The 18,162-nt window shown below is 41.4% G+C and overlaps 1 protein-coding gene across 2 annotated transcripts in view; it reads right to left on the bottom strand.

Annotated features, from left to right (window-relative positions):
• Positions 1–18,162, bottom strand: part of LOC126167443 (zinc finger protein 493-like) — a 39,955-nt gene that overhangs the window by 20,903 nt on the left and 890 nt on the right. For both annotated transcript variants that reach the window (XM_049920477.1, XM_049920478.1), the window contains exons 3-5: positions 5,350–5,561; positions 5,112–5,258; positions 4,416–4,796 (exon numbers count right to left, since the gene is read on the bottom strand). In XM_049920477.1, the coding sequence (XP_049776434.1) occupies positions 4,416–4,796; positions 5,112–5,258; positions 5,350–5,561 (740 nt within the window). The remainder of the gene's footprint in view (positions 1–4,415; positions 4,797–5,111; positions 5,259–5,349; positions 5,562–18,162) is intronic.

The following is an 18,162-nucleotide window of genomic DNA, read 5'->3' as shown; positions in this document are numbered from 1 at the left end:
ATGTGCAGGCGTCCGTGGGCCTGACGCCGGGGCAGTGACAGGAAGATGGGGAAATGGTCACTACCAAACAGGTCATCATATGCTGCCCAGTGGATAGATGGGAGAAGTCCAGGGCTGCAAATTGATAAATCAATGGCCGATTAACTACCATGAGCCACAATGAAAAGTGTAGCAGCCCCAGTGTTTAAGAGGCAGCTGAGACATCTCTGCCTCAGCCAGTAAGTACAGTGCCACCCCACAAAGGGGTATGGGCGTTAAAATCTCTCAGAAGTAGGAAAGGTTTAGGGAATAGATAAATCAGTGCAGCTATACATTCAGGGGCACTGCACCATCTGGAGGAAGATATACATTGCAGACAGTTATTTCCTGTGTCGTCCTTATTCTGACAACCACAGCTTCAAGAGGGGTTTGATGGGGCACACATTTACTACAGACTGAGTTTAGGACATAAATGCAAACTCCACCTGACACTATTATAGTCGTTACGGTTACTGTAATATCCCTTATAGCCATGGAGGGCAGGGGTCCGCACTGCTGGGAACCAGGTTTCCTTGAGGGCAACGCAGATAGCAGGTGTAAAGCTTAATAGTTGCCGTAGCTCAGCCAGGTGGTGGAAATAACTGCCGCAATTCCCAATCATTAGACTGGGAAGGCATGGAACATTCAATGAGGTAGTTTATGCCTCAGAATCACCCGCTGCCACTGACTTATTGCCCGAGCAGTCTATACCTATTGTGCCTGAGGGTCATCCTCAGTGGATGCCAAAATCTCCACCCCCATCCTCAGACGCAGAGCTTGTAGGTAGCGGTGGTGTGGATGCCACCACTATTTCCTTGGTCTTAGGGATTTTCTTTTTGGATTTCTCTCGCTGCTCCTTGGGTTTCCCTGGCTGGGAGGACTTCACTGGCTCAGTCTCCGGGTCTGAAGATGAGTGTGAAGCCCTACGACCAGCTGCTTTGGGGCTCTTCAGCCACTGGTGGGTGTCATGTTTCCCACTAGCAAAAACCTGGGAAGGGAGTGACCCAAGGGACCCCTTCCCAGCGAGAGAAGCCAAAGAAGACGCACGCTTCTCCATCTTACAAGTGGGGACGGACGTCCCTGATGGCTGGGAAGGGGGGGGGGGGGGTGTTGCTCCCAAAGTAGGTGGTGCAGGAGCAACAGGAGGGGGGGGGGGGTAGTCTTCTGGCTTTGAGATTTGACTGGGGTTGGAGGAGCTGATGGTGCCAAAACTGTTGTAGCAGCGGCGTAAGATGATGCCATACGCACAGGATGTAGGCATTCAAATTTTTTCTTAGCCTCCGTGTAGGTCAGCTGGTCCAGGGTCTTTTACTCCATGATTTTCCATTGTGCCTGGAGAATCCTGTAGTCTGGAGAGGAAGGCGAATGGTGCCCTCCGCAGTTGACACAGATGGGAGGTGGGGCACATGTAGTATTAGGATGTGATGGGCATCCCTCAATTGCAACATGTGACGCTGGAAGTACAGCAGGAGGACATATGGCCGAACTTCCAGCACTTAAAGCACCGCATCGGGGGAGGGATATAGGGTTTTAAATCACAGCAGTAGCTTATCACCTTGACCTTCTAGGGCAATGTATCTCCCTCAAATGCCAAGATGAAGGGACCGGTGGCAACCTGATTATCCCTCGGTCCCTGGCGGACACGTCAGGCGAAATGTACACATCACCACTCTAAATTGGTGCACAGCTCATCGTAAGACAGCAAAGAAAGATCTCTGAGAAATATGATACCCTGAACCACATTTAAGCTCTTATGGGGTGTGATGGTTACAGAAACGTCCCCCAGCTTGTCACAAGTGAGTAATGCTTGTGACTGGACAGAGGATGTTGTTTTGATCAAGACGACCCAGATCTCATTTTGGACAAGCCCTCCACCTTCCCAAACTTGTCCTCTAAATGCTCAACAAAAAACTGAGGCTTCATCGGCATGAAGACTCCCCATCAGCTCTAGAAAATACAAGGTACTGGGGCGAATAAGATCTGCTGCCATCCTTAGCCTGACGTTCCTCCCATGGTGTGCCCAGGGAGGGAAACGATTTGGGGTCGTACTTCTATGCACTGAATTGAGCTTGTGAACACTTAAGAGACTACTGGTGTTTCACCACTAGCAAGAGATGATGGACTACGCTTCATCGTGTGTCATCTCCCCTGATGCCACCCACTCTGACCAGTGGCCCTCCCCACTGGCACCATCCAGCCACAGCAAAGGCCTCCTGGCAGGATGGCCATTGCTGGGAGTCCTGAAGCCCCTTGGAATACGTGGGGAGTTAAAAGCGCAGGCAAAGCAGAGCAATCCCTGTGTGGCCATGTGGCTACAACCAACTGGGTACATCGCGGCCCCACCACAACAGACTGGCTCCCGTGCTGGATGTGAGGTGTAAAGAAGTCCATGGTCATCCTCGACGCAGAAAACGACACTGCATAGTGCATGGTGGAAAATGCACCCAGCAAGGTGTCCTCACCCAAGGGATGCAGAATGGATGTGAATGCAATGCGACGACGAGAAAGTGGGCCAAGATCTCAATGCACAATGGACACAATGCACCACGTAAGGCACCGTTCCCCAATTGGCTCGCTCTTCGGGAAAATTTTGAAAAATTGATGTCAAACCCTACAGGGGACCATCACATAAAGGCTGAAATGTGTGAAACTCCTTTTAGTCACCTCTTATGACAGGCAGGAATACCTCAGGCCTACTCTCACCAGTGGACCCACAGGGAGGGGGGGTGGGGGAGGGGGTGGTATGGAACACATGCATTATTTAGTGAATTACTCTGTAGACTGTGGATTTTAATGTCTACTTCTGATGCATCGTTCAGCTTGTCCCACACATACCTGGCAATGTTTTAGAAAGTGTACTTGTACTGCTGGTATAGGATACACGTAATAAGCTTTTAGTGAGATCTGAAGATGGTAAACACCATCACCAAAACCAGTGATCAACAATAAAGGTTGTTTGCAAACAAAGTTCACACTTTCTCAAGTAACTTCACATTTCATTAATGTGGAGTGAAAACAACAATCTTACATTCCAGACGTTGTTTCAAATACACGCTATACTCAAAAAGATATTAACACAAGTTTCAGAGAATGTATGCACACCAGAATGACAATAGTTTCTAACTCTTCTTCCAAAAATATGTAAAAAACGATTTCCATATTGTAACATAAAAAGTACCAAACCAAAAGCTCAAGGATGCTACAGAAAACCTATAACTCAAATTTATTATGCTTCAAAAATTGTTAGTTATTTTTTTGTCCTTCAACATCTGGACACGATTATTATTTGAAGAAAAACTAACATATGATAGTGTTTTATAAGATATACTCATTACACAGGACAAACAGTTATTCTTGCAGCTCATACGTTCATTTATTTTAAATCTGGACAATTTGTCTGAGAAATGTTTTTATATATCACCACTAGAAAATAGAAATAATAATCATCTCTCAAACGTTATGGAAAAAGGCTACACTATCTGATCCAAAGTATCCAGAGACCACTATGTAATGCAGAAATGGTCGAGACATTACAAGAAGTGGGAACAGCCAGTACAAAAGTTGGCGGGAAGTACTGTGTTTTTCGTAAAGATGCTGTAACGGAACAATGTGTGTCATGAGATCTCAGTGTCTTCCGACGTAGGCTAGTCACTGCATGGCACCAAATCCATTGGAGACATTTTGACTCTTCTAAAGCTGACCAAGTCGAATGTTGATGAGGTGAGCAAAGTGGAAACCCAAAAGAACAACCCTAGTTAAATGAAGACCCAATAGAACTCACGTACTGATAAGACAGTGGCTGTCAAGATTGCACAAGGTGGCTGTAATAAAATCACAACACTTATCATTTACAGTTCCAAAGTTCTACTAGCGGTCCAGCTGGCACAATGACCGCACGTTGGGAGTTAATAAAGTACAGGGTATGTCTCTGAGGCAATGGTTTGTGGACAATAACATCCCTGAAAGATTGTATGAGAGATCTTTTTTTTGTGGGAGGGGGGTTGTTAACAACAGTTTTCCAAACAATCTTTCAGGCATGTTGAAAGACTGTTATAATGAAGTCCTAACCTGAATGACGTGGAACACCTTTGGTATAAGTTAGAACATCAACTTCACTCCAAATTCCAGAGTTCAACATCAACATCAGTATTTTCTCTCCTTTTGGCTCTTTAAAAATTAGCTGCCATTCCTTCACCAACACTCAAAAACCTCATTGTAAGTGTCCCCAACAGAGTTCAAACCACCATAAAGGTGAAGGGTGGACACACCCCATCATTAATGTCCACTAGTAAGTGTCTACATACTCTTGATCAGATAGTGTAAATGCAAGCAAATTTCAACAACTGTTTTACCTTAAGAACAAATTTCCATACGCTACCATTTACTATCAAAATTACCTTTCTTTGAAGATTTCTCTTCTTATTTATTTTATTTTTGCCGGAGTTAATGTAGGAACACACATTGGCAATCACCAACTGTTTATTCATTTCCTGTTTTCCTTCTACAACAAACGCACGTTCTTCATATGGAAAAGCTTCTTTCATTACATTACGTCCTCTGATATTGTCATTTTTATTATCATTCAGCACTCTGCTTGAAACAAAATTCGTCTGATTTTTGCCCATGTCAGTTCCATTTTTTAACAGACTGGCCTCTCTTATATTGGGATTTACATCCACCTCTTCATTAAATCTGTCAGACAAACTACTCTCTTTCTCGATAACGGCAGTCTCAAATGGACCATTGTGTTCTCCCAACATCAGTGAAGTGCCAGTGTTCTGTAAACATAATTTCATACGAAACTTGAGAAGATAAATTAAATCTTCAAACCATTTACATATCTGAGCAAAAAAAATGTTGTGTAAAGTTTTGAAATCTTTGTGTTATGGTCTGCCACTAAACAGGACAGCAAAGCTTACCCTACTTGTAAATCAATAATTTTATGAAAATATAAAAAATGAACAACTGCATATATAAATGATTTATGACACACCACTTCACACTAAATCTTTATTCAAATGTCCATAGCCATAGGCTAACAGCTCATCAGTATTAACAACAGTTTCTTGCAGCTGATACTGTAAAGCTCTTACCTCATCATCCGATGTCCGTGGTAAACGAAGAATTGTGCACAGCTTAGAATTAGCATCTAAACATGATATAACAAATTTATGGCACATTTCCAGCTTTGATATGCAAGAACAACAACATCTAGTTGGTAGGGCATCTTGTTCTGTCACCTGGAAAATTTAAGCTGATTAATACACTACAGAGAAAAGACTAATAATGTTAAGAGATTTCAATGTTTTCTGAAAAGACAAAGATACACACCATTATTGGTAGATGTGTGTGTATTTTATTGCAAAGATCCAATTTCTTCCCTTCTTCTCCAAAAACTTCTACCAGATCTCCGGAAACATTGGCACACAGTCGACAGAGATGAGGTGCTAAAATTTGCAACTCCTCTGTTGTTTCTGACCAGTCAGCAATTCCGGAATTGCAATCATCTGAAAACCTCTCATGGCCAGTAGTTTCTGCTTTCACTACAAAATAAAAGAATGACTATCACACTGGTCAAACCATCAGTTTCCTTAGTATTAGAAAAATTAAAGTTTTAACATAAATAATCAGATACTAACTCAGTATTCTCAAATAACATACAATAAAATAAATATTTACTGCTGGAAGTTCCAGTAAAGTAATGTATAATGTCCCTTCTTGAAGTGTTTCCTACTGGAAAGGGGAAATAAGAAAAGGTAAGGTAAGCTACACATCTGGTAATGGTCCACAATCTCTTGAGATTTTCAAGGACGAAAGACTTGTATACAGAACAGTATGTATTAATAAATTATAGTTTTTCTTTACCAGCAAGACTCAGTGACATGAGGTGAAGTGAGATTTCTTGAAATCTTTGTGACTGTTCTCCATGGAGTATTTTCATCTTGGCAGCCTCACCTCCACAGATGGTCGCCTCACTTACATCCTCCTGAATTGGGTGGTTGGGCAAGCAGATGGAACTCCTGTACGATGCTGAGTAATGGATATGGCATCCTAGGGAGTGACCCTGAGTACAGTACACCAACGGATTCACCTTACAGGTACACTATAATCATCTGCAGTTAATTATAATCATCTACAGCTAGCCAGCATGAATTTAACTATTTAATGGTTGATGTCTGGCAGCATAGTAGTCTAAGTTGTTGTTCTTTCTCTGTAGTAACATACAACATGTCCAGGGCATCCACAGTGGATGTGTGTTTTCCTCTGTCTCCAAATGTGTATTTCTCTGTCAGGGAGTTTCCCTCGATGGAGGAATTGGTTGTACTTATGTCTGTTAAATACTGGGTTGTGGTTTGACAGATGTCACATTAAGTCCAAGTTGGCAGAGTTCTTTCTTTCTGACATATTTGTGCTAAAAACTGATACAACTCTTCCTCAACATTCTCTATTGCCTCCTGACATGGGTCTGTATTCATGGCTGTTACCTCAAGCTTACTCAGTATGACAGTTTTGGCTGCCATAAAATGCTGTATCTCTTCTCTCACTACCCTTCTGATGACAGAGGTGAGGTTGTGATCATTATCTAAAACTTCTTTAGGGACCACATCTAGGAGTCATTAATACCAGTCGTGGCTGCTGCATAAGAGCACGAGAGCACAAACTTTTGACACCTTGCAGATATTTTGGTTATTTTTCTTTGAATACTGTTAAACATAACATAGATGCAGCAATCTGAAATACACCACACTAAATCTATTGCACTATGCTAAATTGCTACTCTTCTAGACTTTGTGAAACTTGGCGTCAGGGTCATGAGCATAACTTCAGTTGTGCACATTTTAAGGAGCTGCACATGCACAACTGGCATGATATAATTGCCTCACGGGCCAAATACATATGGGTTTGATAAACAACATGCGCTGTCCACAACATGCACAGTTCACAGCATGCACAGCTAGCCCTTACCACACAATTACAAGTTTACATCAATGCCACCAGATGGTAGCACACTGCAGCAGACTTATTCCCATTCGCTTGGCATAAATCCCACTAGACAGCAGCACATTCTTCAGATATGCCAATTTGCTCACAATACAGTAAAACTAGATTGGATGTCAGTATATGTTGTAGTTATACTGACAGAAAAACCTATTTTGTGGATTTCTGAAAGAGTTGTAGTAAATTAAGTTTTGACTTTTATCATACAGTAATCCATTTGAGGCACGAGAACCATAATGCACATCGTTGCCTTTCTGAGATTGTGGCATTTATTAATGCTACCGAAATCTGTTAATTTTATGGCGAGTCAGGATTATCTGTGCTGTAGGCCCACACTGTTTATATAAACAGTCAAGTAAAGCTGTCTCATCAAGTTGCCTAAAATACACTTAAATGAGGGGTCGACTACAGGGTGCTTATGGTTCTCAGTGCCTCATTAGTATTCTAGTCAAGTGACCATGCTGGTAGACATTATCACCTGAATTCAATCATTTCCACAAACAGCAGTTACGAGTTGGTTGTTTACTGTACTGGAATTGGCTTTTATGTGGAGTGTCAATATGAACTCCCTTGAATCTGTGTGCTAACAGAAAAGAAAATTACATGGAAAATTTAGTCACAAAGGAGCTAAGGCCTTCAATATCAGATCTACTGACTAAAAGTGATGAAATCAAATAAGTGTGAATACAAGCAAACATTTAATGAAGAAGTGTATAACAAGCCATAAGTTGTAGTGTAGGTGCAATGTACAAATGACCCAGAAGTTAATTTCGTGGGCTAATCCATATGCTAAGTATCTTGTACATTTGTCTGAAAAAATAAAAAAGCACGAAAATTTCCCTTATACAAAAGTGTGAAACGAGGAGTAGTGAAACATTAAACATTATTTCATTCCTGTCCTAAACTGTACTTAATTATTTACAAAACAACAATATTCCACAAAACAATTATTTCTTTTTTGGATAAGTTATGCAGACCAGCTTCTGCGATATTCAGATTCATCACAATGTGACATAAAAGGGGTTGGGGGTCGTTGGGATGAAGAACTGGACTGAGGGCGCTGCCATTCTTAGATGTAGTAGAGTTCTCCCACCACATGGGGTCAGTAGAGACCTTCCTAAAACAACTGTGCAGACAACTTCAGCGTGTAGGTTAACGCGTGAGTGTAGTGTTGTGTTTCTCTGACAGTTGGCTTGTTCAAGATGTGAAGTCGTTATGGCCACTTCAAAAGAACAAAGAATGAGCATGAAATATTTTAAACATGATGAGATGTATGTTTAAGACCAACCTCATTATGGACGTCCTGCAACCTTGTGAAATGAGGAAAACATTGTTTAAAAAAGGGAGAGAGGGAGGACTGTCATTTCATGACTGACCAAATTTCAACAGAGACAGGCATTACTTGGAGCTTCTGCCAGCAAATTTTGAGTAAAGATTTGCACATGACACATGTTGCTGTTTAATTTGTTCCGCATCTTCTCAAACAGGAGCAAAGAACCACACACATGTACGTGTGCTAGGACTTGACAAAGTGATACAAACTTTTTGAACAAAGGCATTACAGGTGATGAGAGTTGGTCAAGCCAGTGGAGAACTCCCAATTCTCCCAGTTTTTTTTTTTTTTTTTTAAAAAACACAAGGCAAGTGAGGTCGAATGTGAAGACTATGATCACTGCCTATTTTTTATTCTAATGGAACTGAGGCATTGCGAATTTGTACTCACTGACCAGTCTGTTAACTAGCAGTTTGGTAATATTAAGAGATCTGCAAGAGGATGTGCAGAGGAAACACCCAGGACTTTGGCAACCAGGTGACTGGACCATTCATCACAACAATGCCCCTGCACACACAGCCTTAAGAGTGACCCCCTATTTGGCATCTCAGGGATGGTCTGTCATTCCCCACCCACTGTACTCGTCAGATACAGCCCCATGTGGCTTTTTCCTATTCCCACAAATGAAAAAAAACACAAAGGAATGCATTATGATGATGTGGAGGTAGTAAAAACAGCTTTGCAAAGAGCACTGGGTTATATCGAAGTTGAAAAGCTACAGACATGCTACAAACTGTGGGAAAAATGGTTGACAATTGCATCCCATCTAGTGCAGAGTACTTCGAAGGTGACTGAAGGAATTTTGGAAAAATTTTCATGAATGAATTGTTTATTATAAAATACTTTTTTTTATTTTTTTGGGTCACCTTCACAGGGTCAAAACATCCTGTATGTAAGACTGTAGTTTCCCTGCATCAATGGGCCCTGATCTTCAATTGTTCTGCTTAGTGGACTTGCTCTTGATTGCCACCAAATGTTTTCTCCAGTTTAACCTGGAATTTGTCTCAGCTATCTAGCTTTTTTTGTTGGCCTCTAATCACTGCTTGACTGAACAGCCCAATTACAAGTACACATCTGCCAAAATATCATGTCACACTACCTCTCATATTTGGCAACTGGATTAAATCTTTTCAGTCATTTGATTGGGCCCTGAGTATCACCTCCAGAAAATACTGGTGAATTCCTGATGTGCAGTCTAACTACTGGAATACATTGGTCTCTTAAATATATGGACCTTGGGAGAATGATGTGCTGCTTCGGGTCCCTATCCATGTAGGCTTTTACATTTCAATTGGGGCCATGGTTATGTTGGTGATTTGAAGTACCGAGTTACTCTAACAAACAATGTCACATCGTAACAACGATCAAGTCCAAATCTGGCGGTAGTGTATCAATGAAGTACAGCACTTGACACTGAAAGCACGTTTACTACAAACATCAACACACAGCCAGGAGATAAATGACCTCTTAGATGGAGTGTGCTGCTATTTATGAAAAGCAAATACTCCAGAATATACAAACATTACAAAAACAAGAAATTTTGAAAACCTTCCATAAATGATAAATACTAAACAACAAATGTAAATATAGAAAAATTTGTGTTAATGCAGGCGAATAGGGAAAACAATCCAATATTAAATGGATTTGATCATCACTGATGGGATTATATGGTTTAAAAGAAGGGGGAAGGAACCAAACTACGAGGTCATCATTCCCTTGTTCCTAATAAAACAATGCTACATGTGTGAGAATAAAACAGACGAGAAATATGACACAAAACAGAAAGAAAAGAAAAACCACAAGAATGAAGGAAAGGCAACACACTAAAAGGATCAAAAGAGGGGAAGAAAACAACAGAGACGCTAGAAACAGAAGAGAGTAAAACACGAAAGCAGATAACAGTGGCTGGCGGACCACAAGAATAGAAAGGAAAGCCAGCCACTCTGTAACACATTAAAACCTCCACCCTAAAAGCACTAAGGTGGAGGACATGTGCTAAAACTTAGATCAAATGATAAAACCCACCCTCACGAATAAAATGTAAAACTAAATCAACCAAAGAGACGTTGTCAGACAAAATGAGTGGCAACGAGTCTGCTAACCCAAGATTTTGTCGCTGGGCAGTCAAAGTGAAACAGTGCACCAGAATATGGACCACTGTCAACCAGATGCTGCACCGACGCTGAGGCAGGCCTTCACGGTCCAAGAGGTAACCGTAGGTCGCCCAAGCAAGGCCAATGCGGAGACAGCAGAGGACAACTGATTCCCTGCGAGAGGCCCCCATGGAAGACTTCCACACACTCTTAGTTTCCTTAATGATATGCAGTTTGTTGTGCGTACTGTTATTCCATCCGTCTAAAAACCCTATGGTCACTCAGGTTGTGAGGTGGGACATAGCGGCACCGGGAGTGCCTTGTCTTGAGATTTATGTTTCTTCTCCTCCTCCTCTTTCAGAGCTGAAGGAGGGCAGGGCACAGGAGGAATACAGGCTTCTGCCATATCTGGAATCAACAGAGAGGGAGCGACCTAGGAGCTCACAGATGGTGCGCCTTGTGGTCAAGTGATAGGAAGAGTCTTCCGGCCTGAGAGATGCCAGGGAGAGGGGTCCTGGGAGGGAGCCCAATCACCAGCAGGTGCCAAGGAAGGGGGCACTTCTTTGGCTATGGAGTGGGTGCGGCTCCTGGAGTGGAGGTTGCGGGAACTGCAGGGAGGGGGAGGGGGACGGGGCTGGGGTAGGGAAGAGACAGGAGGAGGAAATGAAGTAACAGAGGCAAAAGTTGTAGATAGTGATACTAGATGGAGTCTTTCATACTTTTGGTGAACCTCAGCATACTTGTGTCTTTGGATTTTTTCTCTCTTGTAAGCTCGTCAATCCAGTGAGTGAGAGGAGTGGCAGTCAGCACAACTGACACACACAGGTGGCAGAACACAGGGGCTTCCCTCATGGAATGGGTGGCCACCTTCACCACACAGAGGGTCTGCCGTACAGCGGGAAGATGTGCCCAAAACACAAGCCTATAAGGCTTCAAGTCACATCTGTAGTACGTAACCTTGACCTTCTCTGGGAGGGTACCCCCTCCAAAGCCGGAATGAAGGCACCAATATCGGTGTGGTGGTCTTTGTGAGCCTTGAAAAAAAGAGGGGGGGGTGGGGGGGGGAGAGGCTTTCTGGTGGTAAATGTGTCCCCATCCATCTCAGTACAGATGAGGTAATGGAGAAAATGTTTCATCCCAAGACAGCAAGCCTGGCCCTCCTCCCTAGTGTAGCCAGGGAGGGAAGGTTGCCGGGCCATACGAAGCAGCTTTAAATGATCCTTCACCATTCGAAGGGATGGCTGTTTGAGAACGGCCATATTTTTGCAGCTTGATACGCTTCATGCACCAAGCATTAGCCCTGATACCACCCACTCCGACCAGGGGCTCTCCCAATTGGCACCACCCAGCCACATCAAGGGTCATCTGGTCCGCAGCTCGTGGTCGTGCGGTAGCGTTCTCGCTTCCTGCGCCCGGGTTCGATTCCCAGCAGGGTCAGGGATTTTCTTTGCCTCGTGATGACTGGGTGTTGTGTGATGTCCTTAGGTTAGTTAGGTTTAAGTAGTTCTAAGTTCTAGGGGACTGATGACCATAGATGTTAAGTCCCATAGTGCTCAGAGCCATTTGAACCAAGGGTCATCTGGCACGACGGCTGTTGCCAGGAGTTCCGATGCTACAAGAAGATAAGCAACCACTCCTTGGCATACATTGTGGGGAGGGGAGAACAGCTCAGGTATCAGTAGTGTGATCCCTCTGTTGTCAGGATGCTCAGCCGTACGGGTACATAACAGTTCCACCACACTGACTGGCTACACGTGCTGACCTAATGCTAGGGAGGGGATAGCTCACACTAAAAAACAGGTAATTTTCAAGTGAAGGTAATACTTCAAGCGTGAACCCAAATGCCGAAAAAAAGAATGAAAGAGAAGGCAGAAGAAACAAAATTGAAACCAATATAAGAAACAAGGTGGATAGCCAGGGAGGTGAAGGATGAGCAACAGGGAAAGAGTGAGGAGAGGGAAGGAGTGCAGGGTGAAGGAAATGCCGCCAGGGAAGGAAGCATTGGCTGCAATAGCTCAGGGCCCCGTTTGCGCCACGCCTGAACTCACAAAAGAACCTTGCGCCTCCGTGGAGGGGGCCGAGGGGGCGGGGGGGGGGGGGGGGGGAGAGAGAGAGAGAGAGAGAGAGAGAGAGAGAGAGAGAGAGAGAGAGAGAGAGAGAGAGAGAGAGAGAGAGAGAGGACTTTTCAAGGAGGCCCTGCTGGTAATCCCTGAAATTGCAACATCTTTACAAGAACAACAAACTGTTGGCTGTACACAAAATTGAGAACTGAGATATAACCAACAGAATTCAGATACTTTGTGATACCACAGCAAGCCACACTGGTGGACTAAATGGTATATGTAAAAAACAAAGCTTAATCATGTCATTTTGTACCTGCCTTGCTGTCACCACAATTCTGAGTTAGTTTTATGGAGACATTTCAACTAACTGAACAACTTCAGGTCCAGACATAATGCTTTCCAAAACACTTTGAGAAATTTGGAAGAAACTCTAGAAGAAGGTTTACATGACTGGCAGCAAACAAGTGTCTAATGGTGTTCACTCTACCACTGGATTACTTTAACATCACTTTTCCACACAGAAAGACCTCCAAGCTGATTACCAAGAACTTTTTGGAGAAAAGAATATCATTTTGTGTACTAGGAGCTTAGTTATGCTACATCGATGGTGAAATATGTTCTGTAATTCAAAATATACCTTTTTCAATATAGCTTTAAATTATCTCACAGACAGAAGAAATATCTAAGAATATGTATTTTTCTTTCTTGAATGTACATACAAACCAGCTTTCTGTCATCAGGAATTATTAAATCAATTAAACACCTAATCATAATTTCCTATTCATAAGTGAACACATTCATAATCACCATGTAGATCTGGGAAACAGTGAGGACAGTATGGAAACATTTTCCAACACTAATTGGTACATAGTTCCTGGAAATGTGACTACCTGTATTTGACAGAGTTCCAAATGAAATTGATCGAAGTATGATAAGTTATGCTGCAAGCAGACTAAGGTGAAAATGCAAGCAGACTAAGGTGAAAAAGAGAAAGGAAGATTCAAATCCATCACAGAGCTATCAAATCATCCATGACTACAATAACACTCTCACAAAATATTAAACTGAAAAATTGTTACGCTATGGTAATATTCTTACAAAATATTAAACTGAAAAACAAATTGTTTCACAAATCTTTGCTGGAGGTCGTAAAAAATTCCTAACAGTTACACAATTCCTTTTTAGGAAAAAAAGAAAATACTAAATTTCTGTTCGCTGGGATCTACATCAATACTGCGAAAATCACTGAATTGCATGCCAGAGGGCACATCCCATTGTACAAGTTATTAGTATTTTCCCCGATTCCATTCACTTAAGGAGTGTGAGAAGAATAATCGTTTCAGTATCTCTGTGCATGCTGCAATTATTCTAATCTTGTCCTTATGATTCCTATGTGAGGGGGGGGGGGGGGTAGTATATTTGTAAAGTCATCACTTGAAGCCAGTTCTTGAAACTTTGTTAGTACACTTTCTGAGGACTACATCTATCTTCAAGAGGCTATCCTTTCAGTTTCTTCAGCATCTCTATTGCCATTTAGGCTACCACAGGTGAAACTATACCAGTTAACACTCCTGCTGCCCTCCTCTGTATATATTCAATGTTCCCTGTTAAGTCTTATTTGGTATGCGTATTAAACACTTTAGTAGTATTCTAGAATGGGTCTCCTTTGTAGACAGGTACAGAAAGCTGGTTGAAGCCTGAAATTGATAAAAGCGAGATTTTTGAGGAAAATTTAAGTGTATGTTGAAAGGATAGGCAAATAGGAAATGGAGGTAGTGTCTTTATCGCAGTAGACAAGAAAGTCAAATCCACCAAGATAGAAATTGAAATTGCATTTGCGATTGTTTGGGCAAGGATAATAATTGGATCCTTCTACTGCTCACCAGACTTGTCTCCTGATGTAACTGAAAACTTAAGAGAAAACCTCACTTCACTTGTACACAAGTTTCCCGATCAGACTATAATCATTGGTGGCAACTGTAATCATCCAACAATTAACTGGGAAAGTTAATGTTTTGTTGGTGGTGGGCATGATAAGACTTCTGTGAAACTTTAATTGCCTTCTTCAATAACTAGAGGAACCTCACTCACAATGGAAATATATTGGGTCTAATGCCGACAAATAGACCCGATGTCTTTGAGGATGTACACATCTAAACCGGCGACAGTGACCATGACGTGGTGGCGGCAACAATATTACCAAAGTACAAAGGACAATTAAAACAAGCAGCAAGATACATATACATTCAGTAATGAGGGTAAAATCAGTAAACAAGATGAAAAACCAGTAGTGTCATTTCTGAGTGAGGAATTTGAAACTTTCAGGATAGGTCAGGAGCATGAAGAGGAAGTTTAAGAGAGTAGTTGACAACACACTGGATAGATATGTACCCAGTAGAACATTTCACAATGGGAAGGAATATCCATGGTATACAGTCACTGTGAAGAAGCTTTTAAAGCAACAGAGATTAATGTATAATAGTCGTAAAACAGAGTAGGGCTACAGATAAAAGCTGAATGAAACATGTTTGGCTGTCAAGAGACCAATTCATGACACCCTCAATGACTACCATAGCAAAATATTGTCAAATGATGTTACACGGAACCCGGAAGAAATTCTGGTCATATGTAAAAGTTGTTAATCGCACAAAAGTTAGTGTCTATTCCCTAGTGAACAGGACAGGAACTGAAACTGAGGGTAACAAAGCAAAGCTGAAATGAGTAACTCCATTTTCAAACTTCCTTTACAAAGAAAAACCCAGGAGCATTACCCAAATTTAAACCTCTTGCCACTGCAAAGATGAATGAAAAATATTTGTATCAGTGGTGTTGAGAAACAGCTGAAAACTCCAGGGCAGACAAAATCCCATCAGATTCTATACGGAATTTGCTGCTGAGTTAGCCCCTTTTCCAACTATAATCTATCGTAGCTCCCTCAAACAAAAAACCATGACCAGTTTTTCGAGAAAGGCACAGGTCACACCTGTTTGCAATAAGGGTAATAGAAGTGATCCACAGAACTACTGTCCAATATCCTGGATATTTATTTGTTGTAGAATCTTAGGACATATTCTGGGTTGAAACGTAATGAGGTATTTTGAATGGAATGATCTCTTCAATGGCAACGAAGAAGGATTTCGAAAACATTGATCATGTGAAACCCCACTCACTTTTCTCACGTGAAATACTGAACGCTTTGGATCCGGACAACAATGTAGATAAAGTATTTCTTGATTTTCAGCATTTGACTCAGTACCGTATCTATACTTATTGTCGAAAGTACGATCATATGGGGATACCAAATAAAATTTGTGACTGAATTGAGGACTTAGTGGTAGGGAGGTCACATCATGTTATCTTAGATGGAGAGTCATCTTCAGATGTAGAAACTTCAGGTGTGCCCCAGGGAAGTGTGTGGGGACCATTGCTATTCATGTTGTATATTAATGATCTCGGAGACAATATTAATAGTAGCCTCAGAGTGTTTGCAGACAAGGCATTTATCTGTAATTAAGTAATGTCTGAAAGAAGCTGTATAAATATTAAGTCAGATCTTGATAAGATTTCAAAGTTGTGCAAAGATTGGCAACTTGCTCACAATTTTCAGAAATGTATTTTCACTTCACAAAACAAAGAAACCTAGTATCCTATAAATATAATATCAATGAGCCACTGCTGGAATTGTCCAACTCATACAATTACCTGGGTGTAATATTTTGTACAAATATGAAATGGAATGGTCACATAGGTTCATTGTGGGTAAAGCAGGTGATCGACTTGAGTTTATTGGTAGAATACGGGGAAGCGCAATCGCTCTACAAAAGACATCACTTATAAATGACTCGTGTGACTAATTTTAGAATATTGCTCACATTTGTGGGACCCAGACCAGATAGGACTAAGAGGGGATATTGAATGTATACAGAGAAGGGCAGCACTAATGGCCAAGGGCTTGTTTAATCCTTGGGAGTGTGTGACAGAGACTCTGAAGAAATGAAGTGGAAGACTCTTTAAGACAGACATAAACTATCCCGAGAAAGTCTATTAAAGTTTCAAGAATTGACTTCAAATCATTACTCTCAGGATATACTACAACCCATCACGTGTCACTCACATAGGGATTGTGAGGATAGGATTAGAATAATTACTGCAGGCACAGAGGCATTCAATCACTGATTCTTCCCCCATTTCATACATGAATGGATTATGAAGAAACCCTAATAACTGGCACAATGGGATGTAGCCTCTGCCATGCACTTCACAGTGGGATGTAGTCTACCAACACACTGAAATCTACAACCTGTTTACCCACAACTGAGCCTATGTGATAATTCCATTTCATGTCCCTATGAAGTACTACATCCAGGTATCTCTGTGTGTTGGCATATCTTTTTGTGAACTGCACAATATGACAACATGGTTTGATTCAACAGGCGTTGTAAAGAAAAATGTATCCGATAGAAGTTACATTATAGGAAAAGATAGGATAGATTGCTACTTACTGCAAAGATGGAACGTTAAGCTGCAGACTGGCACAATTACAAGACACTACACAGTCTTCCACCACAGCCGTCATATACAAAAGCAAGCACAACTTACATATACGACTGACAACTGCAGCCAGAATGCAACCATCACATGGGGTGGAATCAGCAACATGGTGTGTTGTGATCATTACTGCAGCTACAAGCTTTGTGTAGTGTGTTAATTGTACCTGTCTGCAACTTAATGTGGCATCTTTACAGTAAGCAGCAGTCTATTTTTTCCCCCTACATTGTTAATATTCCTAACTGGAGTTTCCATTATTTGAGTTCCAAGTTACATTATTAATGACAACATATTTCTCTTAATTTCTGAGGAAATTTTGCATTTTTTTAGTTCAGTATGTTTTATAGCATACCCATATATTCCTTTTAGAGAATAACAGGAAATGGTAGAGAAGGGAAAGAGAACAACACTTTTGAACAGAATTCATTTATATGTATACTGTTTTTCAAATTAAAGTCTTTACAGAAGCCACCCAATAGTTTCCCAATTGAGTAAAATTAGGATGATTTGGTGATGGGAGCAGCAAAATATTACCTTTTGGAATATTCTCCAGAGTGGAGGGCCACTAATAGACACAGTATCCACCATGTTTATTATTCAGTTAACATAGTACAGTACATAATTAGTTGGTATACTGAATTGCCTTGGAAAAGGGTTTGTGATACAATTTTGATGATTAGTTTTAAGAAGCCCTTCACAAAATGTATGATTATGGATTAAACCAATCAATGATACAAAAATGTCACAATATACACAAGAAATAGTTTCTAGCACAATTTTCAGATTCGCGCAAAGAGGGGTGTTAGAGAGGGCGGTGGCAGAGGGGAGGGGGGTGGGGGGGGCAGAGGAGGAATCAACATTACAGTAACTATTTTATCTCTCAAATTTTTAAATACTCTCTCTCTCTCATAAGCATTATTCATATATGATTTGTAATGATTCAGATTTCCAAAACAGTATATAAAGTATATGCACTATGATACTGTAGAGCAATGCCGTAATGTTGACAGCATATACACCCTGGCAAAAACAACGACAGCTTAAAAAACTTAATACTTGAGGAACCGCATTTTACTGAATACATTCCAAAAAGTTCTATTGGAATAGC

This window comes from Schistocerca cancellata, chromosome 1, assembly GCF_023864275.1.
Source record: "Schistocerca cancellata isolate TAMUIC-IGC-003103 chromosome 1, iqSchCanc2.1, whole genome shotgun sequence".
Taxonomy (NCBI): Eukaryota; Metazoa; Arthropoda; class Insecta; order Orthoptera; family Acrididae; genus Schistocerca; species Schistocerca cancellata.
This window is presented reverse-complemented; position numbering and strand designations above follow the sequence as displayed.